We start from the raw sequence: 26,141 nt of genomic DNA on the forward strand, positions 1-26,141 counted from the left end.
GCTATTCCTGTCATGGGTTGGAGGCTGAAACAGAACCTGGTTAGTGGGACATCCATGGCCAAAGCTCTGTATGTTGAACTCTATTCATAACTGTCCCTCCAATTCCCCTAAGTGGAGATGAAATCAGCATTGGCACTTACCCTAGGCTCAGCCTTCTACTGCCTCTAGCAGGGTGATCGGAAAGGAGAAGTAGAACTGCCTGGGGTCATTAGAAAGTAGCAAATTGAAAGGGGAACAGAAGTCCTTGCTGAGAGATGGGAACAGTGCACATGAGCTCTGCATTTCTAGTTCTAACCCTGAATCTCCTTCAGAAGATGCTCAGTCCAGGTCATGTGTCTTCTGTGGGGGTTTCTGGGGGAAAATCACAGTGCTAGAGCAGGGGAGGGGAGAAAAATATCTGATTGGAAGCAAGCCTGCCCCAGCCTCCAAGAGAGGCCAGGTCCTGGCAGAGTTAGCTATAAAGAGAGCAGGGCCTAAAGCTCTGCTTCTTAAGCCTATGAAAGAAAAGCAAACTGTTTTCGATGCATGCAGTATCTGAACTGACCACTGGCTTCTTTGCTCTGCGTATTAACAGGGAAAGAGCTACCTAGAGCATCAGCTACCAAAAATCAGGCCCTGGAGGAAACTGATGGGCGAGATCCTGCTTGCCACAGCCCCTCATCACATACCCGAGTCTGCACTGAGTTCAGAGACTGGGAGAACAACCCCATTTACCAAGTTTTGTTGGGAGACCAAAGGTTAAAATGCCAGGTTCTGCACTGGAAGCAATGCTGATACTTGGAGAGGTCTTCTGGGCTGTCTCCAACAGGTGCTGCGCCCAGTTCCCCCGCACTGGGCGTCCACGGGCATCAGCTTCAGGGATGAGGGCCCAATGGTGGCAATGCACCCTCAGAGGTCCTTGAGTTGGACTCATCCCATCGACAGGCCACAAGGAGGTCGTGTGAGGACGCCACTTTTCCAGGCCTCTGCAGAGTTCAGTAATCACACTAGCCCAATACTGGCACAATTCCATGGGGCAGGGGAGTCTTGGGCAGGAGAGGTCCAGAGCTGAGACCTTGCCTCAAACCAACCAGAACTGTTGACCTGCAGGTTGAGGAGGAACAGGCCTGCTCCTAGGGAAACAGACCTGCTCCCCTTTTTTTCCTGTGGTCACCACATCCCCAGATGGCTATCAGCAGGGAGGCCAGGGGCAGTGGCCTTCCTTTTGAAGAACCAAGGGATGAGACTGAGGGTAGCTGCCGAAGGGGCTGAATCAGACCTCCCGCTGCAATCGCTGTCGTTTGCATCCTCAGCTAGCTCAGCAGGGCTGTGTGGGCGCCCCTCCATTGCTCTCCGGCTATGGCTATAGCATGCAGGCCAGCTAGCATTTGGCCTGGGGAATCTCTGAGGAGCAGGTGGACACGGGAGTGGGGAGACCAGAGCACACTGGTTTTAGGCTTGGCCAACATTGTGAATTTGCAACAACCCTGTGTTACCTGAGCCACTGCCGCCCTCAAACTGTGCTCAAAACGGCAGCCTGCGGAGCCTCGTGGAGGGAGACAGGCAAAGGTGTGTGCTCTATGACAGCTCCCGAGGGAGGTGTCATCTTCAGCTGGACATGTAGGCCCATTGGCAGGAACGTGCCCACATCTCTAAGCCTCACGTTGCCTCATGCGCCCCATGAGGGCATGGGGAAAGCACTGCCTTATGTGTGAGGGCTGCCCTCATGTTACTAGAATGCCTGGCACAGGGCCTGGCACGCTGAGTCGCCCAGGGCTGGCTGGATGCATGGAGCTGAGTAAGTGTCGTTGTGGGACTGGGACATGGGAGCAGTGACCTGAATGACCATTGCACTGAATGGCATCTCACACTGGCCCTCCCTGTCCAGAGAATGACCCTCTGACAATCTAGAAAGTACAAGGCAATGAGGAATGGAAGAGAGGTCATGGTGAGGTGATTTGGGAGGAAAATCATGAAGATACCTAGAGGGAGGACTGAAGGGCCCTTGAAAACCCCAGTTTCCCAAGTAGATTAACACACAATGGAAAAGAAGAGATATTAGTGGAGTCTCCAGAGCTTTAAGGGCCCTTAAGGCCAAGGAAAAAAAAGACCCCAGCCTTACACAGTTTAAGGTTTCAAGGGAAACTGCCTTGCCAGAGTTTCTTTTAAGACATTTATTTAGAAAAATAATGATTCCCTGCCCTCCACCCTCTGTGCTCTGGGTCTTGGGCATTGTACTTACACAACTCTGGGTCAGGCCTCCCACCCCCATGGGGTCCTGCACACACCCACGGGCTGCCACCTTCCTGGGAGGCCCTCACCCACTTCCTGCGTCAGTCCTGCGTTCGGTCCTGCAAGGCCTCTGTCTCCACATCGCCAGGTGGAGAGGGTTCTGAGGGGTGAGGGCAGCCTGGCCACAGTCTGTGTGCCCTCCCGAGGCCTGTGGAGCAGCCGCGGACTGGGGTGTTGTGGCTCTGCTCTCCCCCATCTCTGGAAAAGCTCAGGGCTGGAAGCGCGGGGAGCTGACGTGGGCCTGGTGGAAGGCGTGGGTGCTGTACACCACCTCGGGGGGCGAGGGCACACTGGTGGTCAGCACTGAGCACAGGGGCTCATGGCTGCTGAGCACCGACGTGAAGTACTTCATCTCCTCTGTGAGCTGCTTGATCTCCTTGCGCAGAGCGGCGTTCTGTTTCTCCAGGTCTTCACTCTCCTGTGAGGGGAGGGACCAGCATTGGAGATTAATGGCAGGGCAAACCCCACGATCTGAGGGGGGGGTGGTAGCAGGAGGAGCCAGATTAGATTTACAGGCCCATCCAAGGAGCAGGGCTCGGTGAATTTGCACATGTATGTGCACACGTGCATAGATGTTTGCAGTGCTGCATGGGTGCATCTGTATAAGCATGTGTCTATACACATGTGTATTCATAGATATTAGGTTGAACCACATGAAATTGCTGATATTTGTCTGTTTTGACCTGTCAGAGTGTCAGTTTCATATGGTTCCAACCAGTAGAGGTGTGTGTGTGAATGCACGTGTGAATTTGTGTGTGCATGTATGTACATGGGTCTCTGTGAGTCTATATATGGGTTGGGAGTGGCAAGTGTATGTCAAAGGAAACTGGCTGGCAGGCCTTAGCCTAAAAAAATGGAAAAGAGTTTATGAAAACATCTTCTACTGATTTCACTCTATTCCACTCTATGTCATTCCATGTGTTTTCCAAGAGGTCCCAGTGTTTGTATTTAGTCTTACAAATGGAATCCATGGTGAATTACCTGTGTCGCCCAGGGTCTAGAACACCTAGGGTCTCAATAAATATTAAATGGTCAATATCCACTACAGTGTTTGATTCCACTATGTTCCTTCCGCTCACCCAAGAGCCTGTTATACAACATTCTGGGTGTGTCCCAAGCACCTGTGGGTTTTCTTCCAGGAATATCTTTCCCCTGTTGCTTAGGAAAACCATCAGATACATGCTGACCAGGAAAACTCAGGGTAAAGAGTGCTGATTACTGATCATGTCATTCATTAAATAATCAATAATGACACTCTGGAATTAGCATTTACTGGAAAAACAATCCCACCTTCAGAAAACCCAGGGCAATTTAATTTCCAATGTGTTTTTTAAGGTTCACGTGCCTTGACTCAGTGAAACAGATCTTTTCCACTAATCACTGGTGCCCACAGAGGAAGGGAAAATGGCCCCGAAGATGCAAATAAATTACATTTCAGTTCAAAAAGCAACCTAATATTTGGAGTCCGGGCCTTATTGTGCTGTTCTGTGTGATTTAGGTCAGCATTTTTCAAACTTGCCATGTCATTGGAATTAATTCAAGGGCTTGTTAAAAATAGAGTTTCAGGTGCTTCCTGAAATCTAGAGATTTAAACTCAGTGGGTTTGGGATTTAAGGTGAATTCTTGGAATCTGAATTTTTAAAAAAGATATTATTTTTTTTTAGTTTATTGATGAGAGAGAGAAAAACATCGATTTGTTGCTCCACTCATTTATGCAATCATTGGTTGATTCTTGTATGTGCTCTGACCAGGGACCAAACCCAAAAACTTGGTTTGGCGTATCTGGAGATTTTGCTCCAACTAACTGAGCTACCTGGCCAGGGCTGGGAATCTGAATTTTAAACAAGTGCTTTAGGTTATTCTGCTGATCAGACAAGTCTGAAAACATGAGTTAAATATGATATTAAATTTGTTTTAATTATTCAAGCACTTATTAAGTACCTGCACATAGTACATATGAACTCAAATATTTGATTGACTGGCTGATGATATCAACTGCTGGACTAGAAACTGACTTGAAATTATGATGGGAAGTGAGCAGATGGCAGGTAACTTGACATTGAAAGTTTGCCTTGATCCACTAGGAGCATGAGCTGCAGGCTAACGGAGCGAGCTAGTTACATTGCCAAGTGCCCTAACCCTGAATCCTGGAAAATGGCAGAGGAGTGCGTGGCAGTGCCCTTACCCATGGAGCCAGCTCCCACCCGTTTATAAAGGGCAGATGTGATCATGCACAGCCTCAGCCTGGCATTTCCGGCCTGTGGCTCTGAGCTAGCAAATGTGCCTAGGTAAGTACAAAGGAAACCCCCATCTCTAAAATGGGGTGGGGGTGGGTGGGACACCGAGAGTCAGAGCCACTGGCTGCGTCCTGGGCAAGGTGCGGCTGCATGACCATTTTAGACGTTTCCGGGCACATCCCATAGGGAGGGCATCCCCTCCTTACCGAAAGGTAAGCTACAACAACACTTCGACCGGGAGGGGTAGGGGGTGTTGGTGAGACGGGAACTGGGGGCCTGGAGTGCTGGTCCCTTCCTCTAGGCCTGTTGCTCGCCCCCTCTGAGAGTTTCCACTGGTGACAACATTTACTGTAAATTCTGTGCTCCGAAGAGCCTGGGCAAACCCCAGGCAGAAGGGAGGGGCAGGGTAGGCGGGCACAGGGGCCAACGGCTCTGACCTTCTCCCCGCCTCGAGGCAGGCCGGGCTTTCGGGAAGTGGGGCGGGTTCCTCTGAGCTCCGGCTGAGCGGGCTCGGCTGAGCCCCCCTAGCTTTCTCCTCTCCCGCTGCCCCCACTGGCTTGCAGGCCCCAGAGCTCCAGGAGGGGTTCACAACCGCTGCCGCCTCTAACCAGAAAACCGCCACCTAAGAGCAAACTTGCCTTTACCTTGGGGAGCAAGACGGCTTCCTGCTGGGGCCCCAGAGAAAGCAGCGCTGCCAGCCGGGGCCATGCAGCCAGCCAGGCGCCCTGGTGGGAGGAAGTGGCTGACCCGGGGCTTCCTCCCTCCGCCCCCCCCAGTGCTCGGTCCACTCGGCCCTCCCTGGGGCAGTCAGGCCCTGGAAAGGGCTCACCCGGGCGGCTGGCAAACATGGTCAGGGAGCAGCTGTTTACACAGAGCTGCAATGATCGCATTCCCAACAGGGGCTGGAAACCTAGAACTTGGTGAGGGGAAAGAGGAAAGGAATATTTGGGACGAAAATTTCCGCTTCTAACATGCATGTGTTCTGCTGCAGTGGGGGAGGGGCCTGCACTTGTCCTTCCACATAACCTGCTTTCTACTGTTCGGAATTCATTTAGGTCCTTTGGGCTCCTCACAATAACCCTCTGAGATGGATATGGAAGGCCTGCTATTATCATCAGCCCCACTTTACAGGAGAGGTCAACTGAGACCCTGGGGAAAACCTACTCTGCCCCCCCCCGCAAATGACTATGGGCTGGTGGCAGCAGCTGCTGAGAAAAGGAGCTATAGGACTGACCTCAAGACACCTAAGAGGTCCAGGAACTTTGAATGAGTGATTGAACCAAATCCCGATATAACCACGTAGGAGCAGAGCAGGGCTTGGCTCTGGGCTTCCCCCAGCTCAGCCCTGGGCACTGTCTAGCACACCCAACCGATTCTCCTGAGAGAGTGGTAACTTAATTGGCTAAAAGCCTATAGTGTTACTAAGAAGTCCTTGGCTATCCTATAGTCACCCAAAAAAAGACTGGGTCTCAGTTTGGGTGATCTTTAAATACAGCAGAGTACAAGATCCCTGAGTTGGTCATACTTCCAATCACAGAACTGGGCATCTCCCTCCTGCCCTGAGTTGGGAGGGAATCTCCTGTCCAGCTACTCTGCTAGAGGGCTAACTCACCCCAGGCTAGACTTTCCCCCAGATGCTAAGTGAGGCTCAAAGTACGCGGCAACGGTGGGCTTCATCAGAGGTAACTGGGGTCAGGGGTCCTGGGTCTGATCCTGGTCAGGTGACCCTTTCTGAGCCCATTGCCTCACTTTGAAGCAGGAAGACTGGACCAAAACAATGACTCAATCTTGGCCACACATTGGGATCACAAGGATGCCCTGGGGCACTTGAACAATACTGATGCTTGCTTCTGATTTAATCAGTCTAGGATGCAGCCTGGGCATTGGGTTGTAAAGGGCTCCCCCAGGGATTCTAATGTGCATTGAAAGTCGAAAACCACAGGATTAGAAGATCTCCAAGCCTTCAACTCTTGAATATTTCAGATTCCAAATTGACTACCTGAGTGTATTGGCAAACTAGAGCCTCTAACCCTCACTTGTTGAGAGTGTGTGTGTGTGTGTGTGTGTGTGTGTGTGTGTGTGTTGGAGACAGAGGGATGCAATTTGACTTAATAACTAACATTTATTGAATGCTACCATGTGCCAATCACTCTTTTAAGTACCTTACAGTTATTATATTTAAGCTTTGCAACACCTAATGTAGTAAATAATATTATTATGCGCATTTTTGCAGAAGAGGAAAATCTGAGGTACAGAGAAGTTAAGTAATTTGTTCAAGGTCACACAGCTTGTAAGTTGTAGCACCAGTATTTGAATTGAGGCAGTCTGGCTTCAGAGGGTGTCCACCATCCTCTCTTGACTTTGAAGTCTGTTTAAATCTTATGATATTTGATAATTACCTCTTGTGAGGCCTCAGCTCGGTTTGCTTTTCAGTTTAATCTTGCCCTTTTCCCTACCTCAGGCAAATCCAGATGCTAATGCTCACAGTTCACCCTCACCTGTGGGGCTACTTGAGGCCACTCCTATCATGAACCACAAGCAGCTCGGGGGTGGCTGAGGAAGCTTCGTGGGGGTGTGGGAACATTCTGGGGAATTCCCTCCTGGAGGGGCCAAGGAGAGGGTCGCTCAAAGCGCTCTTGAATGAGGGGGACTCCCCAGGCAGGTCCCTAACCCACAGGGAAGCCAGCTGGAACCAAGGCCAAGGACAGGTTCTTGCCCAAGGCCCTGGAGGGGACTCTCCAGGGGTTGTGAGCAGGGCTTGGTTCTCCTTCCCGCAGCTCTGGTTTAGTGCCTTGACCTTCTCCTTGAATATTATAATCACAGTTTCCAGAAAGGTGAAAACAGTCCCTGTGTGTTTCTTCATCAACAGAACATGTAGTCACTTATTGGTAGGGTGACATTTTGGCTCTCAACCCCACTTAAATATGAGAGTAGTGTGTGAAGCTTATATCCCTCACCCCCAGTTATATGTTCTATCTCCATCAGTTACCAGCCCCGCTCCACCAAATGGTCACATAGGGCAGAGCCCGCCATCCCTGAAGTCTGCAGACTGAGAGACAGGACACTGCCCAAGCCATGGTGGCATCTATGCCTATGACTCCCACTAGTCTGGGGAAACCGCCCCAGTGCCTGTTCCTTACCCGAGGAGGAAAGGAAAAGCATCGCAAAACCACAGGCCTTTGCACTGAATAATGTATATGTCTAATTCTGAGAAATCTTCACTTTCATGCCTTAAAGCTAGAGCTCTAGGACCACTGGCACCCTCATTGTCACTTGATGCGTAGCCATGCCAGCCATCCCTCAGGACCCTATCTGGAGTCCAGTCAACTATTCACCGGCTTTCAGGGCTATGAGTTCATTGACCTCCTATGTGAGAAACACTACAGGGGTGGGCAAAAGCACGCTTACAGTTGTGAGTACACGAAGCACAGAGTTTATTCTTGTATTATTATTTATCAATTGATGTATTACTTATTTGTATTACAACTATAAACCTACTTTTGCCCACCCCAGTAGAGGCTCACCCACTCAGCATGTACCCCAAACTCCTTCCCCTTACTTTCCTCTAGAGAGGCTAGGGAAAGAATTCTTCACTCAGCTGCTCCAAACCGTGCGACAGATCCTGACCAATGAGATATAAGCAGAAGTACCTTGGGGGTAGGAGGGGTAGAGAATTCTCCCAACTAAAAATGCAAAGCCTCACCAGGACAAAGGCTGCCCTCCCTCAGCACCAGGACAGATTGATGCCTGCGGGTCCAGCAGCCAGCTGGAGCCTTGAGGATGAAAGTCACATACTGTGATGGCTGTGCAGAGACAGAGAAGGAGCATGGAGCTTTGATGACATCCTCGCACTAGCCCTAGTCTGTCCACTTCTGAACAGCTTGTTATGTGAGAAAAATAAACCATGACTTCTCGGTGACTCTGTTTGACAGTTTTCTGTTATTTGTAACTGACTGCAATCCTGACTGATACCTGAAGTTAGAAAGGTTATCACTAGGAAGCCTAGTTCTGAAAGACAAACAACTGATCATTGGCGTCAACACAAAAGTTTGAATTTTGTTTATGTTAAGTTGCTAGGGCTCCGAGACTGAGTGTTGGGTATATGCCCATATAATTACCCCACAGTCACTCCTCACATTTTACCACATGCTCCTGACAAGGTGCAAATGTCGCTGCTCCCCAATTCTCAACCCTGGCTGCATAAGGCCATTACCTGAAGAGCTTTTAGAAATCTTAATTCATGAACTTAACCCTGGAAAGATTTTAATTTCATTGTTCTGAAGTGGGTCTCAGGTGTCAATATTTTAAAAAAATACTTCCCAGGTGAGCTAAGTGAGCAACTAGTTTGAGAATCATGTCCATAGCTGATTTGTCTTAAAAATAAATAGAAGAGCCCAGCCGGGCGTGGCTCAGCGGTTGAGCATTGACCTAGGATCCAGGCGATCGGGGTTTGATTCCAGGTCAGGGCACATGCCCGGGTTGGGGGCTCGATCAATGACTCTCTCATCACTGATGTTTCCATCTCTCTCTCTCCCTGGCCTTTTCTCTCTCTGAAATCAATAAAGATATATTTAAAAAAATAAAATAAATTAAAAAATAATATAAGAATATAAATAATATATACAAGGTTTCATTTTATTACATTTATTTTATTATATATGTATATATTTAATATTTCTTCTTTAGTAAATGTATTTTATTTTATAACAGATAGTATAACTAATATAAATATAATATAAAGAAATTTAAAAAAGTGAAAGAACATTTCTAAGTAAAAAAGAAATTTCTAAATAGTAAGGCAAAGTGCCTTACTATTACTGTTACATTATATTTGGTGAAAACAATTTCACATAGTCCAGAATAGTTCATTTTTAAGATGGAAAGACAAGAGCTGGGGCATCTATTCGAGTCTCATTCACTGTAACGTTATCAAACGAGTTCTGAATTACTGGGCTCCGGGAGGACAGGGACTCTCCTTGCCTTCACTGCTTTGTCCTCAGTGACTAGGACAGTGCCTGGCAACTTGGACTCTACAGTCATTGACCAAAATCTGAGACCTGCAAATGAAGAGTCTACGAAGGAAATTTGTGATGTCCATGCTTCCTAGGAGTGTTTAACCAACTTTTTAAGTACTTTAATACCTTCTACTTTGTAATTCAGGATAGTTACAAATGAGAGTAAGAGAATCATTAAAAAAAAAAAAAAGTCCAGGTCAGCCCCTGCTTAGCAACATTTTTGTTCCCCAAACTGACGCAATGGGGTGGAAGTAGCAGAATTACACCACGTTAAGAACCCGGCAGGTAATCGCCCTAGCTCGGACTTGACCTTCCCCATCCAGACCCAATGAAGGAGACTTGACCAGCTGCAGTGAAAAGCCAAGCGACAGTTACTGTTCTTAAAGTTTTATAAACAACTGGAAAGAAGGCCATGTGTTTTTATATATGAAGACACATCTGATATCTTCACCTGATTGATTTATAAGAAAATGCCAGGCTCTCTACATTAAATAAATGAGTAAATACAAGCTTTTCCCATATGCAAAACAAACATAAAATAACAATATTACTTTGTTTTTGTATTTATTCTTTCATTTAACTCTTAAACAGCCCAGTGAGGTGCTATTGCTTCCTATTTTGTAGATCAGATTTATGTTCAGATACCTTCCCCAGGCAGGATTTGAAGCAGTTTTGTTGACCGCCTCCCCCCTCCCGGATCAGGCTCCTGTTTCCTACAGCACAACTGCCTCGTTCCTGAGCTCCTCCCGCCTCCCTCAGCCTGTCCCCAGCCCCAAAGCACCTGTCTGGCCCTTGACTGCCTAGGCTCAGGTTGGCCTCAAGGCTCTTCTGAGAGCCTCTCCCCCATCTCCCAAGTCGCCTTCTCTTTGACTCCTATTTGACCTCAGGTGTCAGGGTCTCAGAGAGGCCTTCCCTGATCCCTGTCCCCATCCCCCTCCTAGTCACTTTCACCATTAATGACACCCTGATTGTCTTCAAAGCACTCTTCACTTCGTGTGATTCACGTGTTCATTTATTTGTCTATTTTCCAGTCTGACTTCCAACCGAATGTATGGTCCGTGAAATCGGGGACTGTCTGTCTTGTCACTGCTGTATTCTCAGTGCCTGGAACAAACTGCACCTGGCACGTAGGAGACCATCACGTACTCGCACAGCAGAATAAATCATTTCTGTTGACATTAGCACTAGTACTGGGAATAGGGCCTTTGCTTTTATAATTTTCTGGACCGCCCCACCCCTATAGCAATAAGGCATGTTCTTGTGCCAGCTGAGTACCCAGAAAATATTTTAGTTGCAGGGTCCCCAGGTTCAGGAGATTGCATTTTAGCGCTAGGGCTCTAGTCCCTCCACTTGGCCTAGACGTTTATCACTTACCCTTGAATTTTCTGAAGAGCTCCAGCTCACCTTTCTTGGTTCCTCTAAATCTAGATGAGCAGATGTTGACGGAGACAGTCCCAGTTTGTACCTATTGTCCTGGCATAATTTTCACTAGTGCCCCTTTTCACTCTCAAAAGTGCTTCCGTTTGTAGGGTAAATGATAAGACCCCCTATCAAAACCTGATCCCCAAATTCTAGGTCAATGACATCTTCTCTGTTCTTACCCGTTATCTCCTCCAGAGCCCACTGAGCTCTCTAGTTGACCATTTTCTTATGGTTTTAAATAAAAAATATACAGTATAACTACATTGAAGATATTTTTTAAAAATTATACACAACTGTGATCCTAGTCTTCTAACACAACTGTTTTCATTTATACCTGTTGCCATCTGGTCCTTTTCAACAAACATAAAAACACCTATTTTTAATAAACTCTCAATCATAGTACATACACAAATCTGTATTTTCCTTTCTATCATAATTTTGTCCTAATCACCATAAATTATTATTTTTAATGGCTATATCATCAAATGGATGATCCACAATTTACTTAAAATGGTTTTCTAATGTTGGGCATTTTGGTTGCTATCAAAATGTTGCTGTTATAAATCATGCTGCAGTGGACACCTTGACGCATACTAGTATTTGATAGTTTGTTCAATTGTTTCCTAGATAAATTCCTAGGAGTGAGGTTACTGTGGCTCAGGCCACAGGCAGGCTCCCAGTTCATGGTATTACTGAAAAAGGGGTACTGAGATGTACGACATCACCACATCAGTTTCACTACAACCTCATTGGCATTTAGGTGTTATAATTTTAAATAATTTATTTGGCCAACTAGCTTTTTGGAAGTTTCTTAATTTCATATTAATGTTACAAGTTATCGATTGCTAAGGAGGAAGAACTTCCTACGTGTCTGTTTAGCACAGCATTCTCAACCAGGGGCAATTTTGCCCCTCAGGGGACATTTGGTGGGGTTTGGAAATATTTTTGATTGTCACAACTGGGGCTAAGGGGGTGCTACTAGCATTTAGTGGGTACATTTTACATTTTACAATGCACAGAACCTCCCCACACACAAACACCAAAAACCTATCTGACTCAAAATGTCAATAGTGCCAAGGTTGAGAAACCCTTCGTGTGTATCATTTTCACAATCAGAATAGAAAATAGGGTTATTTTCATTTCGGTAGGGAAAAGGTTACATAAGCTTCATGTTCATAGCCTCTGCCCACTAATCTATTGGAGTCTTGATGTTTTTCTTAAAAAGGATGTTCTTTCTACGGCATAAACATTAAATTTGCATTTATTTGATTTGATGCAAATATTTCCCCCAGTACGTCATTGTCCTTTTCATTTTGGGTTACAACTTAGGCCTTTTAAAATAAAGGAACGTTTAAACTTCAGTCCCTCTCAGTCTTGGACTCTCCCTTTCTGGTCTCTCGCTGTATGCTTGGGTTCTGCTGTGGAAGAGCCTCTAGGTCGTTCAGATGAACTGGTTAATTGCTTACTCCTTGGTTTACTCTTTGCAAAAGAACACGTCAAAGCAACATCATCTGCAGGGCAAAGTCCTGTTTAGCAATACGGCACAAAGTAAAAGCTAGTGGTGGGGCCCTGGCAGGGTAGCTTAGTTGATTAGAGCGACATGCCCGTATGCCAGGGCTGTGGGTTCCATCCCCAGTCAGGGCACATACAGAAGCAACCAACGAATGCATAAATAAATGGAATAACGAAGGAATCTCTCTCTCATCAATACATAATAATAAATAGATTTTTTAAAAAGCTAATGCTAGGAAGGCAAGAGGTTTGGGTTCTTGGTTGTCCTTGAGGAAGACATCAGTGTTCTCACTGGTAACACAGGCAGGTTGATCTAAGGCACCTCTGAATTTCCTTTTGATTCTGTGATTCTATAAACAAGGCAGTATGACTGTCATTATTGTTACTCCCTCTGCAAGCTACCAAGTGGACCCATAACGGGACTCTCTACCGATATCCCACAGTCTGAAGGGGACTTTGTCTGTGGACCTGGTCTCGCTTCCTAGGAAGCCGGGGGCCAGACCGAGTCCTACAGAGAAGACTAAGAAAATCCCCAAGCTGCGTGGGCACAGGCTCTTCGGTAAGACTCTCCCATTCTTTTCAAGAGAAAGAAGTGTGGGTGCTGCTGAGGACAGCTTCACAAAGCCAGTACCTCGTGACCTGGGACCTGCAATCCCATTCGGATAGAAGCTCTTTATAATGTTAAGATTGGCATGGGGCTGGTGTCCTTTCAAATACGCCTCCCAAGTTTAACCACGCTGACTGGTTATCAGTGGGACAAGCAATTAGGGGTGGTGAATTGCCTTGACACTTCTTTCCTTCCCAAATGAAAATAGTCTAATTTTTTATTCTAATTAAAGATGGTGTGCATTCATCATAATAAAAAAAATTACAGTAAAGTACTACGAGTAAAGTAAGTTACTCAAAATTCAACCGCACAGAAATAAGCACTCTTAGCATTTTGGAGAATGTCCTTCCAGACATCTCTTTATGCATGCAAACATGACCCAAACCCACAAATTTTACATTAACGGGACTCTGCTCTGCATACTCTCTGTAACTTACTTTTTTCACTCAGTCTATGTCATTGACATCTGTCTTTGATAAATACAATCTTCATCGTCACTTTTAGTGCCAGCATAAATTATAGTGTATGAATGTCATAATATGTTTAATCCCCTATTGTTGGGCATCTGTCCGATTTTAGACTATTGATAAAGCGTTTACTGTTCACAGATCATGATGAACTGAGCATTTCCATGCAACATTTTCCCATCAAACTCTTGTAAGTGAAACTGCTGCTCCAAAGGGTAGTCACACATAAGATGTTAATGTTTATCATTGCACAGCTTTCTTTAAAAATGGTTTCAGTGGAGATATCGACATACTGCATAGAGACATCTTTCCTTTTTTGACCAGGCCTAATGAGGGGGAAGGAAAGTATAAATTTTGGAGAGCATTGCTTAAAAAAACAAAAAATAAATTCAGGAAGAGATTCAAGGAAGATATAGGCTGTGGAAGATGACTACATCTTCACGAGAGGCTGAAGAGAGAGGCAGAATAGCTTCGTGGATTTTAAAGTCAGGCAGACCCAGTTACAAGCTCTGTGAACTTGGACAAGTTACTTAACCTAATATAGGGCTTGCAGAGTAAGGTTTTGTACAGATTAAATGAGGTACAACAGGTAGAGCACATAACACACAGTGCCTGGTGCACAGGCATTTGTTCAATTAATATGTTTTCAATAAGAAGTTCATAACAATGGAAGCCAAGAGAAATGTCTCTTTTCCACAGATGGTTCACTGATTTTACACTGAACTTTTCTAGGGCAGAACTAGTCAGAACATTGCTTCTTTGTGGTTTTGGTTATTGTTGCTTTGTTTTTACTTATAACTTTTCTATGCCAATAGACCTTATGGAATGCTTTCCAAGAGAGAGCAAAAGAGCTCTGTGCGTGGAAAAAGACTGTAAGCAGACTTGTCCTTCAGTCCTCCCCAAAAGACCAAGATCAATAGTGTCATCCATCCTAAGGGGGCCCAGGAGGTTAACATCTTTGCCTAGCTGCTTTTTCTCCAATACTCAGTTTTCCTCCAATTGTAAACACCTTATTTCTCATAGCATCAGCTTAAAGCTTTATTTCATGCGTAAGTTCCACTCATGATGTCTGCTATATATAGCATTAAAATGATGTCTTGGAACCTGTAAACCTTTCTTTCTTTCTTTTTGATTTTTTAAAAGATTTTTAAATTCATTTTTAGAAAGAGAGGAAGGGAGAGGGAGAGGGAGAGGGAGAGGGAGAGGGAGAGGGAGAGGGAGAGGGAGAGGGAGAGGGAGAGGGAGAGGGAGAGGGAGAGGGAGAGGGAGAGGGAGAGGGAGAGGGAGAGGGAGAGGGAGAGGGAGAGGGAGAGGGAGAGGGAGAGGGAGAGGGACAAACATTGGTTTCGGCTGCCCCCTGCACTCCCCTCACCAGGGACTGAGCCTGCAACCTGGGCATGTGCCCTGACCAGGAATTGAACCCGGCAACCTTTTGGTGCACAGGACAAAGGTGCACAGGACGATATCCAACCAACTGAACCACACTGGCCGGGGCAACCTTTCTCTTTTACTAAACTAGCGTGAGAGTCCTTTAGGAGCCAGCCCCAGGCAAGGGCCTGTCCCACCTCATCCAAGGGAGAACCCAAAGCCCCAGCCTTCACATTTGGCCCTGTTACTCTACCTTGCTTCCAATTCCACCCTCGAGGCCGGATCTGACTTGCCAACAGCTCAGCGACTGTCTGCCCGCCATCTCCTCTAGTTTTAGCCTCGTCATGAACAAAGCTTCTCCACTGATCTCAGCTTTCCCACCGACCTGGGACAGTCTCAGAATCCTTCCTGCTGCAGAGAGCCGCGACAATTACCCAGGATGTCCACACAAATGAAACCCATTTGCCATCCCTTATAGGGCCTGTCTAGTCTGTAGACCCCAGGATTCCCCATTATGAACCCTGACAGTTGGTTCTCCCAAACGACTGGGAGATTTATGGAGGATTATAAGGGATACAACGTCACAGTGGAAGACTATTCAATGTTCGAAATCGAATAGAAAAGAAATCATCCTAGGGCATATGTCATAATGACCAGTGTTGAAAACTTCAATATCTATAGTATAAAAATGAAAACAGGTGATAAAAACATCCAAACTATGTAAAAAAGGTAAAAAATGCAAAGCATTTCTCTCCTGCTTTAGACTTTCCATCCTACTTTTCAGAAATAAATACCATTAACAGTTTTTTGGGAGCCCTATTTGAAAAATGTTAAATGTACACATATATGCACAGATAAATTTTTGTTTTTATTAGAAACCCACATGGAAGCAAACTACGTACCATATTCACACCTTTTTCACTGAAGAGTATAGATGTTTGATAATCTTTTCCAATTAGCACATTCAGATGTAACTTGTTCTTTTAACAAATCCATGGTATTCCGCGGAACGAGCAAATTATAGTTTAACTAGTCCTTCACCGATGGGTATTCAGCTCGTTCCCAGTTTTTGCTATGACTAAAAATGCAGCAATGATTATCTTGACATGTATATAACTGTGTAATCTGCGGCATGTTTGTAAACAGGCTCCTATGTGTAAAATCGCCAGGCCGCAGGGTGTGCCCTTGTGAATTGGGTGGACACGGAGCTGAGCTGACCGAGACCCCTACTAGCAAGTGTGATGGTACCCGCGTCTCCACTGCCTCGGGAACACCGCGCATTAGCAGCATTTTCATCTTTGCCAGTCTGGCAGGAGACTTCCATATCACTTTACTCGTCACTCTACTAACTATTATGAAAAGGAGCATCTTTTCCATGTTTATTTGCCATTCATTTCTCTCTTTCTGTAAAATGCCTATTCATAATCACCACTCACTTTTTCTGTGAGTTGTTAATCATTTTCTTGTTCATAAGAGCTCTCCTATATTAAGTAAATATGCCCTTTTTTGGTCATATGTGTTGCAGATGTTTTCCCCAGCCTGCTATTTGCCTTTAATCTTGAACATTGGATAGAAATGTTCAATTTTTATGTTTAAAGGCAATTTATAACAATCTTTCCCTTTATGGTTTCAAGGTTTTTTATTTTATATGGAAAAGATTCCATCCCAAGATAAATTTTTTAATGCTCATTTCCCCAAATTTCTTTAGTTTTCTTTCTTTCTTTTTTTTACATTTAATCTGTGTGTGTGTTGTATAAGAAATAAAGTTAGCTCCTCCCCTCCCCCCAAATGTCTAACCAGTTGTCCCAATCATATTGATTGAATAGCTGCTTTTGCTCATTGGTCTGAAGTGCCATCCTAGTCACTTTGCATTTGAACTTCTGTGAACTTGTGTTCAAATGCAAAATTGACATAAGTGCTTGGGTCTTAAATCTGAGTTTGTTTGGGGTCTATTTCTGTATTCTATTCTATCCAATAGTCTGTCCTTTTCATATTGTTTTTATTTCTATATTTGTAATTCCCTTTAATGTTTTATTGAGGTAATCTTCTCTAATTGTCCCACTTTAGAATTTTTCTGGAAATTCCCACATGGTTATTTTTCACTGTGAACTTAGAACAGCTAATCTAGTTCTCTCCAAAATCCCAGAAAGTCCTATTGGGTTTTTATTGGGATCACATTAAATTAAATTTTAGATTAATTTAACAAAATTGCTGTGCTTATATAAGGTATATCTTCCCATTTATTTTGAGTATTTTTAAGTCACTTAGAATAATTTTACAGATTTTAAAAATTAAACCCTGCACATTTTTTGTTAAATTTATTCCTTCCTTCCACGTGCTGTTGCTGGTATTATAATTGGAATCTTGTCTCCAATTAAATTTTCTAATTGGCTATGGTTTGCATATAGGAAAGTTATTACTTTTTTTTGTTAACTTTGAAAGCTGACTGGATTCTTGTATTATTTTTAATAGTTTTTTTGGCTGATTATCTTGGGTCCACTTATTAGCTACGGATATCTTTTGAAAATGAACTGGTCAAGCCCAGCCGGGCGTGGCTCAGCGGCTGAGCGTTGACCTGGGATCCAGGCAATCGGGGTTCGATTCCCGGTCAGGGCACATGCCCGGGTTGCGGGCTCAATCAATGACTCTCTCATCATTGATGTTTCTCTCTCTCCTTCTCCTTTCCTCTCTCTGAAATCACTAAAGATATTTTTTTTAAAAAGGAAAATGAACTGGTCAAGATGTGCCTTTCTCTTTCTCAGTCAATGTCTTTACTAAACCTAATGAACCCTACAGTTGTCCGTGGGAGAAGAGGAACTGAGTGTGATGGATGCTGTGTGAGACACCCAAAAAAAGAGAATAAAAACAGAATGTGGACTCTGTTGATATTATGAGAAGCACTTGATCCAGTTTACATGAAGGACAGTCAATGCTGGGATGTTGTAACATTTTTATGAGATTAAACACAATTGTGGAAAGAGGGTCTTTCCCTACTCTGTTATTTGAAAAGCAATTAATGTACAGTGTTTTGGTATAAACCACTTATAGAATAGGTATGGAAAATGTTAAATAGGAAGTATCCCTCAATTTCACTGGAGAAACAAGGTAATTCTTTTGGTATTTTTAAGATAGTAGTGGTAATGTGGAAATCGAGAAGATGATGTTACCCAGCACATATGAGCCTAGCACACTAATACAAACATGGTCCTTATATGATGCTGTACTCACAGTAGCTTCTAAACCCTGGTCTTTAAAGTACTGGCAGATGAGCTCTATGACTAGGTCAGAGGGCCCGAGAATGATTCCAGAGCCTCAGCATGTGGAGCCAAGCATGAAAGGAGCCGAGGGCAAACCAAACACTCAACCCTAAGAATGTTGGTGATAAACCAGCAAGCTTTCTGCCTGAATCATAAACATAATTAAGAGGCTAATACATGGAAAAGATGGGTGATTACCATCTGAGAGGAAATAAACATAGAGACCACAGAGAAACCCTCCGATGGTGGCAGATTTATATGTTGCTGCCAAAAGCTTCTGCCTGAAGTCAAAAAACATCAGTTGCATTGGCTGTAATCTCAGGCTTGCTGTGTAATCTCTGATGTGACCTACTCATTGGGCAAAAAGTGAAGATGAACTCCGTGGTGCTCAAAAGAAAGGAGCAGGGAGGAGTTTGTGTTTAGGTGTGAGGAAGGTGGGAACATTCTAGAAACTGAAGCTGGGGGTGGAGGTGTTAACGTGTACATGACTGGGAGCTCCATGGACTCCAAGCCCCAGAGATTGTCTCAATCTAGTCATGACAAATATAATCAGAAGGGCTAAATCTTTTGATTCTAACTCTTGTTTTATGGAGAGAGAAGCTGAGTCAGAGTTGAAAAACTTGCCAAAAGAAAGAAACATACATATCACCCTCACTAACATGTCCCCAAGGGGCTGATGAAGACAGTGGGTTGAATGTCAGTGGTGCAGCTGAAGATGGGAAAACTCCTTCATTCCTGCTAAGTGACCAGGCATAAGTTGGGGACCACTTCAGGGTTGGGGAGTGTTGTAGAGGAGCCTGAAGCATCAATGTCTGAATGTTCCAGCCTTGAAGAAATCCTTCAGCCCTGAAAGTCTGTGATATATAGATATAACAGATGTTATTATTATAAGAAGCAAAATAAATCACCATAACTAAACATATAAATGTATGTAAATATATAGTTATGATGATTTATTTTGCCTTTTATAATAATAACTATTATTAATATTACTCTTATTATACTTAAATTTTTGAATATTTGTTATATGCTAGGCACTGCGTTGAACTATTTATATGCACTATCTGTATAAGGTAGTTGCTGTCACTTCTCATTGTATAGATCCGGAAACCGACTCTGAGGGAGGTGAGGAATGTCCCCTGGGTTTGTCACACAGATCGCAAGCAGTGGAGCTAGGATTCAAACTCTGTCCTTTTGACTGCGGAGCTATACTTAGTTTCCACATTTAAAAAAATTACAAACTTATAAAGCTTAGAGCAGTTTTCCAGTCTCAGGACATTGTCTCCTTGCACAAAAAGGAAGGTTTTAGCCTTTCTAATTTTTATTTCTTTGTTTGTTGGCTCATTCTAAAAAATATTGAATTAGAATCAGACTCTGATAAAGTGAGTGATCATAGACTTTCAAGCTTCAAGTAGAAAAACTGGAGTGTTATGATGCCCTAAGCCATAATGAAATCATGGACAACATATAAGTAGCAGGATCACTAACAACTTAACATTAAGACTGCTGATCACAGTTATCAAAGAGAAGAACAGACTTGCTGTCCATTCATTCTTTTGTTGTTGTTGTTCAACTCAACAAATATTTATGAACTTAAAACTAGGCTAGTATGCAATGGAAGATATGCTGATTTCATTTCAAATAAAACACTAGCATCCAATCAGAGATGCTGGTGCAGCCTGCTCTCTGCTTCCTTACAAAGCTTAACAAACCATCTTTTTTCTAAAACTACATCTTACTTTTACATTTTTTTAAAATTTATTTTTCAGTTACAGTGGACAAACAATATTATATTTGATTCAGGTGTACAGCATAGTGATTAGAAATGTATATCCCTTATCAACTGATCACCCCAATCAAGTCTAGCACCCATCTGACACCAAACACAGAAACATCTTACTTTCCTTGATAAGATGAAAACAATTATCCTAACTGGCTGATTTCTGTGCTAATCTTTCAAATAAACACAAGCATGTTCATTTTTGGGTAAAATTGCCCTTTTTACCATTGAAATGAATTACTAGGATGCTGGACGTTTGGGAATGGTTCAGGAGGAAGGACAGAAAAGCAGAGCTGCTGGAGAAACTGATGAGGGGCGGAAGGGGAAGGAGCCAGTGAGGTAAGAGTTGGTTGAACAGAAGCAAATTAAGGGGCAGAGTGAAGAGAGGCCAGGCGTTAAGTGTGGGAGCAAGGAGGGCTCATAGCGGGTAGAGCACACAGCCAGAATTCAGAAACGCCAGCTGGGGCTCGGGCTGCTGGTGGAACTGCAGCTCAGCACGGCTCAGGGCCCCTGCTCGACCAGGGGTCGGGCCTTCTCTAGAAAGCCTGAGACTAAGGCAACTCAGCCAGGATGGTGACACGCCGGGTAAGGGCACTTGAAACCACAACTTCCACAGACCCCTTGGGGTATCAGTAAAGAGAGAAATTTTAAAATAAAACCTCAGTGCTGTGCAGAAAAGAGGAGTAACGTGCAGCATCCTGGGGACCTCCTTGCCCCAAATGCAGGGCCCAGGGTGGCTGCCCAGCTGGCCTCCCAGGGACTATATGGGATCCTAGAAATCAATGCAGAATATTGGGCTCCCCCAAAGCCAGTCACAACTTCTAAATTCCTCCCGGAGACAGTCCTGCTTTCTGCTCTCTAGGCTCGCGAGGGATGGAGTTTCGCTGGCTACCCCGTGGCTGAGCAGGTGATTCTGCCTTTCATTCAGCCTGTGGGCTTCCCACGCCCCACTCATTTCCCCCTCATTTCCCCTCAGGGGTCAGGAAGAAGGGCTCCTTGCTCTTTCAGCCTCCGGGCTCATTCCTGCCAGGATCTTCTCAATATCCTCAAAGGAGAGCCTGGTCTCCCACCTCGCCCCGCAGCCCTCACCCCCACCCACCCTCTGAGCTGGGCTCTCAGCATCCACCGTGGTTGGGAGCAAAGCCAAAGGCCCAAGAGGGTGGAGAAAGGTCCGAACACTCACCAAGTGCAGGGTGTCTGCTTTCTGCGTCTGCCTCTGCCTGCTCTTCTGGGCAGCAATGCGATTTTTCTCCCTCCTCTGAACTTTCCTCACGTCGTCAGATGAGTCCTGGGAAGCAGAGACCGTGAGCATTAGGCACATCTGCTCCTCTCTTTGGAGCTAGAGCAGGCCCTCGTGCTGTTTGGTGTCCATCCGTCCATCCTTCCATTCCTTCATCTTTTCATTTGCCTGTCCACCCCCTATTTACCAGAAGGCTGACTCCAAAACGGAACTCTTTCCCACACCCTGTTACACTCCCTTAGGTCTCTATAACTTTTTTGGCCAAAAGTTACAGGAAGAGGGCGAAGACCTTGAGGCCTCAATAGAGCTATATTGGGAAGGAAATGGTCAAGGCGATGAAGTGTGTTTTATCACTCCTTCTTTTTGGGGCTGTTCCACCCTTACTTTCTCACTCTTTGACCTAGAACCTTCTTGCTATTTTTTTCAAAAATTTTGAGCACTTACTATGTGCCAGCTTCTGTACAAGTGCCCTTTCAGAGGCACTCTTATTTATTTCCCCAATTCTGTAAAGTTGATGTTATTATCTCCATCTTATATGTGAGGAAACTGAGGCTCAAAGAGCTTGCCCATATGCTCCCAATAATTGGGGAGTTACATCTTCCAATGCCAAGTCTGATGCTTTCTGAGCCCCACCCCCAGCCTCACTGGCTTGTACCCCGTGTGCCTTCTGCTGCATTCCTGGGCTGAAGCCCCCATCCCAGATCTGTCTCTTCTTTCCCCGCATTCCCTTCATTATGCTCAGTGACCTTGACATTCCCCATGACCCTGAGCTCAACTTAGAGTCAAGACTGGCTTTAATGGTGAAGATTACCTGGCTGTGGCAGGTAGTGAATGGGTACTTAGGAGGACAAGGGACCTTGGGTGTTCTCTAAGTACATCTCACAGATGAGCTTGTCCTCTGCTTGGGCAGAGAGGATAGCTCCAGCTTCCCCCTAGAGACTGCAGGATAAATGCACGAGTCTGAGTGAAACCCTTCTGCACCTCCCCACAGGCTGGAGGTGCACAGTTCCTAGGGCAAAACTCTGCTCACCAGGCATTTGTCTCACTAATTTGCCCAACACTTCCAGCCATTGCAGTAGGAGGGCATTGGGTTAGATAGGAAGGAAATGCTCTTCCTCTAAGGGGGATGGGGACCACGTTACCATGGAAGCCATGAGTAATTTCCTTCCTAAGAAGCCTACAGACTTCCAGGCAATCTGAGCCACCCTGATACCATCTTGAGCAGAGGACTGGATTGTTTGCCCTCTAGGGGTCTCCACTGGGACTTCTCCCAACCTGCTCCTCTTCTGTTAATTTATGACCGATGTTATATCACATGTTTATATACATGTTTGGCAGCCGCACTTTGAAAGCCCTCTTTGGATATCTATGCTAAGAAAAGAATGGAAGAAATTTTAATCCACCGATGTACTGGAAGAGAAAGAAGCCTTCCTATAGAGATGGATGTCAAGAAATGTGGGAAAGGGAATGCCCCACCAACTGCGAGGCAGGCAGGTGCCCCATTTTTTGGCAACTCCCAAGCTGAAAACTTTGGACTTTGAAGTTGCAATCTAGACTCCAAATGCTCCCAGAATCTCTACCCCAATCTCTCTGGTTTTCCCCAGAGCCGAGCTGAGCTGCTAGCAAATGTCTCCAAGTCTCCAAATTGACCTCCCAGCTGATTTCCTCCCCTGGTCCAGAAGCCACAGGGGGAAGAGGTGTAGGTGGCAGCCAGCGTCCCTCTCCGCTGGCTGTGCTAGGACCAGGGGCAGTGCCCCAGCGGACGAGACAGAGCCCTCTGTGCTGCCATCTGTGCTGCCCGGGTTCTTCTCCCTTCTAACTGCTTTTTCTTTCATCCCTTTACTTCCCCGGCCCCCTTCCCTCTGGCCCTGGCGGCCGGCTCCTGGGGCGCCACATCTCGGGGCTCCGGGCCGTGGTGCACGCCCGCAGCCCCCTCCGAGGCTCCTCCTCTGCGTTCCCACTGCCTTGGAGAAACCTAGAGCCTTGCCTCCGAGAGACCAGAGCCTTTGATGTTCTCCTCGCCTTGGCTTCCTCGAAAGCCTCGCAGGTGGGAATCCAGGCGAGGCGGAGGCCAGGGCAGTGCGGGGGCCGCAGAGGAAAGGGGGCTCCGGCGGGATGGGGGGAGGACGGGGGTCCCTGCCAAGAGGCTCAGCTGGATTGCAAATACCAAGTCTCACGTCGAACTGAGCGCTGGCGCCCCCAGGCACCCCTCCCTGCTCCTTGGGCAGGACGGGAGCCTGCCCGTCTTGCGCCCCAGGACGGCCGGGAGGGACGCGGAGGGAAGGGGGACTCTACCTGCTTGCCAGGGGGAGGAGAGCGGCTGAAGCTCGAGTCGCTGCTGTCGGAGCTGTGCGGCATGGCTGCAGGCTTCCGGGCTCTCCACGCAGCCCCAGGTGCCTCTGGGCTCTCTTGTCACCAGCTGCCTTCCCTTCCTGACTGTTCCCAGGCCACCAGGCCGCCAGCCCACCCCCTCGGCAGGTCCCTCCTCTGCGCGCCCTGCAGCCACCTCTGACCCCTGCGTTCTCCTCACTCTGGGGTGCAGAGGCTCTGCTCCCCACAGGGACATGTCGCTAGCTTTGGGGCTCTCACGCTCTCTCTCTCTCTTGTGGTTTCTGGTAACTCACGCTGGAAGTCACATGGGCGGAAACTTGAGTTAGAAGTTAATTTAAGATAAAATACATATCTGGGAAAAGACCCACAGAATTATGTGAAAGAAAGAAAAAAATACACAAAACCCCAAATACCTTCCGACAGTTTGAAGAGGCAGCACAGCTCTCATCAATTGATGAAGATAAAAGAGAAAAACAGCCCAGGGAGGGAAAAACCCCAGCCCGAATTAGCAAGTCCGGCTACTGTCAACATGAGCAGAAAGGAGAGGAGAGCAGGGAAGGAGTTTCCATTGTCACCCGACTCGGTTTTTAAACCAAAATAAACCAGTGAGACTGGGATTTCTTTCTGGGTTTTGCCTCAAAGCAGCTGCCCACCCGTCCTCTCTGCCCTTGCAGTCAGCCGGCCTTGGGGTGGGCTGGGGATGGAGAGGCCCCCGGACACGGTTCCTTCCTGACTATCATACAGAAGAGGCTGTGGTCCACCTGAAGCCACTGGGGAGGCCCTAGAACTGATGCCCTAAAGGTTTACTCAGCCCCTGTGCCTCTTGGCAGGGTGCTCTCTTTAGAGAAAAGGTGCCTCTCAGGTTGAGGGTCTTTCAAGAGCTCAAGGTTGGCTTTGAAACTTAATGAGTGAAGAAGTCACCAGGTCAGAGCCCAGAATGCAGACACAGTAAAAAAAACCAAAAACATATAATGAAATGAGCACTGTACTCAGAGTCAAATCAACCATGATTAGAAATCTGGCTTGACCACTTAGTAGATCTGTGGGTCAGTGGGTTGCTGTTTCTACAGTGTGATCATGAAGGTCCTACTGAAAGGGGTCATCTGACTAGAGACCCAAAGGAAGAAAGGGAGTGAATGGTGGGGGTGTCTAGTGAAAGAACATTCCACCAAGAACCTGAACTGAGCCTGGCTGGTCGTGGCTCAGCAGTTGGGAATCTGCTGGTCAGGGCACATGCCCAGGTTGCGGGTTCGATCCCCAGTTGGGGGCATTCAGGAGGCAGTGGATCAATGACTCTCATCATTGATGTTTCTCTCTCTCTCTCCCTCTCCCTTCCTCTCTCTGAACTCAACAAAGATATATTAAAAAAAAGAAAAGAAAACGTGAAATGGGAGCGTGTTTGTTGAGTTAGAGGAACAACAGGGAGGCCAGATAGGTGGAGCAGAGAGGCAGTGAATGGCAGGAGATGAAGTCGGCGAGGTATCATGGAGGGCTTTGGAGGCCACTGGAAAGATTTGGCTTTTGTTCTGAGAGAAATGGGGACCCCTGGAGGACCCCCCCCACTTCTACTCTGTGAGGCTCTACCTCAGCCACTATTTCCTTCAGAGCACCCATCAAATTTAATAATTATTTTACTAGTTTATTTACCTAATGTTTGTTTTTTTTAATTTCCCTCATTAAATGTGAACTCCATTTACGAATTTCATCCGGCAAATGTTTATTGAGCACTTACCATGTATTGGGCGATATTCTAAGTACTGGGAATACAGTTAGTAGTTGACTTTTTCTCAGAACGAGATGGTGAATCAGTTTAGCTTTTGCTGCCTAACAACCCACAAGAAATTTCAACGGCTTAAAACAACAACCATTTATTTAGCTCGTGAGTCTGGAGGTCATCTGGAAGGTTCTTCTGGTAGAGGTTGGGCTAGGCTGATCTTAGCTGGACTCCATCATGTGTCCTCAGCCAGCTAAGGTTAGCTGATAATTGGCTTATCTAGAATGGTCTTGTTTGGGATGGTTCTGCTCCATGAGGTCTGTCCTCCCCCAACAGGTTTGCCTGGCCTTGTTTCCATGGCAGCTGCAAGGATCCCAAAAGTAAGAGCAAGAGCAAGAGCGTGCAAAGCCCCCTGAGACCCAGGCTCAGACTCTGCACACGGTCCTTCTGCCACATTCTATTGGACAAAGACAATCACAAGGCCAGCCCAGACGCAGTGGATTGAGTAATAGCCTTCGCCTCTTGATAGGAGGAATTGTTTAAAGAATTGTGGCCATTTCTGTAATCTCCCGCAGATGAGAAGCCATTGTTGGTTTTAGAACAGAGGAGTGATGAGCTCTGACTTGGGTTTTAACAGGATCTCTCTGAATGCAGTTGAGATTTTACTGAAGGGGAGCAGAGTGGAAGTAGGGAGGCCAGTCAGGATTACAGCATTGAATTATTGCAATAATCCAAGTAAAAGATGTTGGTGGTGTAGACCAGTGAGGAGGTGATGAAGGTGGTGAGAGTGGCCACATAAAAAAACCAAAGACTGTCTCTCTCTTGTTTTCGGATATATGCCCAGTACCTAGTAAATGCCTAACAAAGAGTTGTCAAGTGAATAAATAAATGAATTACCATACAACTTTGCTCATAACTTA

At 45.9% G+C, this 26,141-nt stretch overlaps 1 protein-coding gene across 1 annotated transcript; it reads right to left on the reverse strand.

Annotated features, from left to right (window-relative positions):
- Positions 1 to 2,479: 2,479 nt before the first annotated feature.
- Positions 2,480 to 23,534, reverse strand: BATF (basic leucine zipper ATF-like transcription factor). The gene is made up of 3 exons (XM_016208665.2): positions 23,472 to 23,534; positions 21,120 to 21,224; positions 2,480 to 2,689 (listed from the first exon to the last, which is right to left on the reverse strand). The coding sequence occupies exons 1-3, from the start codon at positions 23,532 to 23,534 to the stop codon at positions 2,480 to 2,482; spliced, it is 378 nt and encodes a 125-aa protein (XP_016064151.1).
- Between the last annotated feature and the right edge of the window lie 2,607 nt (positions 23,535 to 26,141).

This window comes from Miniopterus natalensis, chromosome 1 (assembly GCF_054644295.1).
Source record: "Miniopterus natalensis isolate mMinNat1 chromosome 1, mMinNat1.hap1, whole genome shotgun sequence".
Taxonomy (NCBI): Eukaryota; Metazoa; Chordata; class Mammalia; order Chiroptera; family Miniopteridae; genus Miniopterus; species Miniopterus natalensis.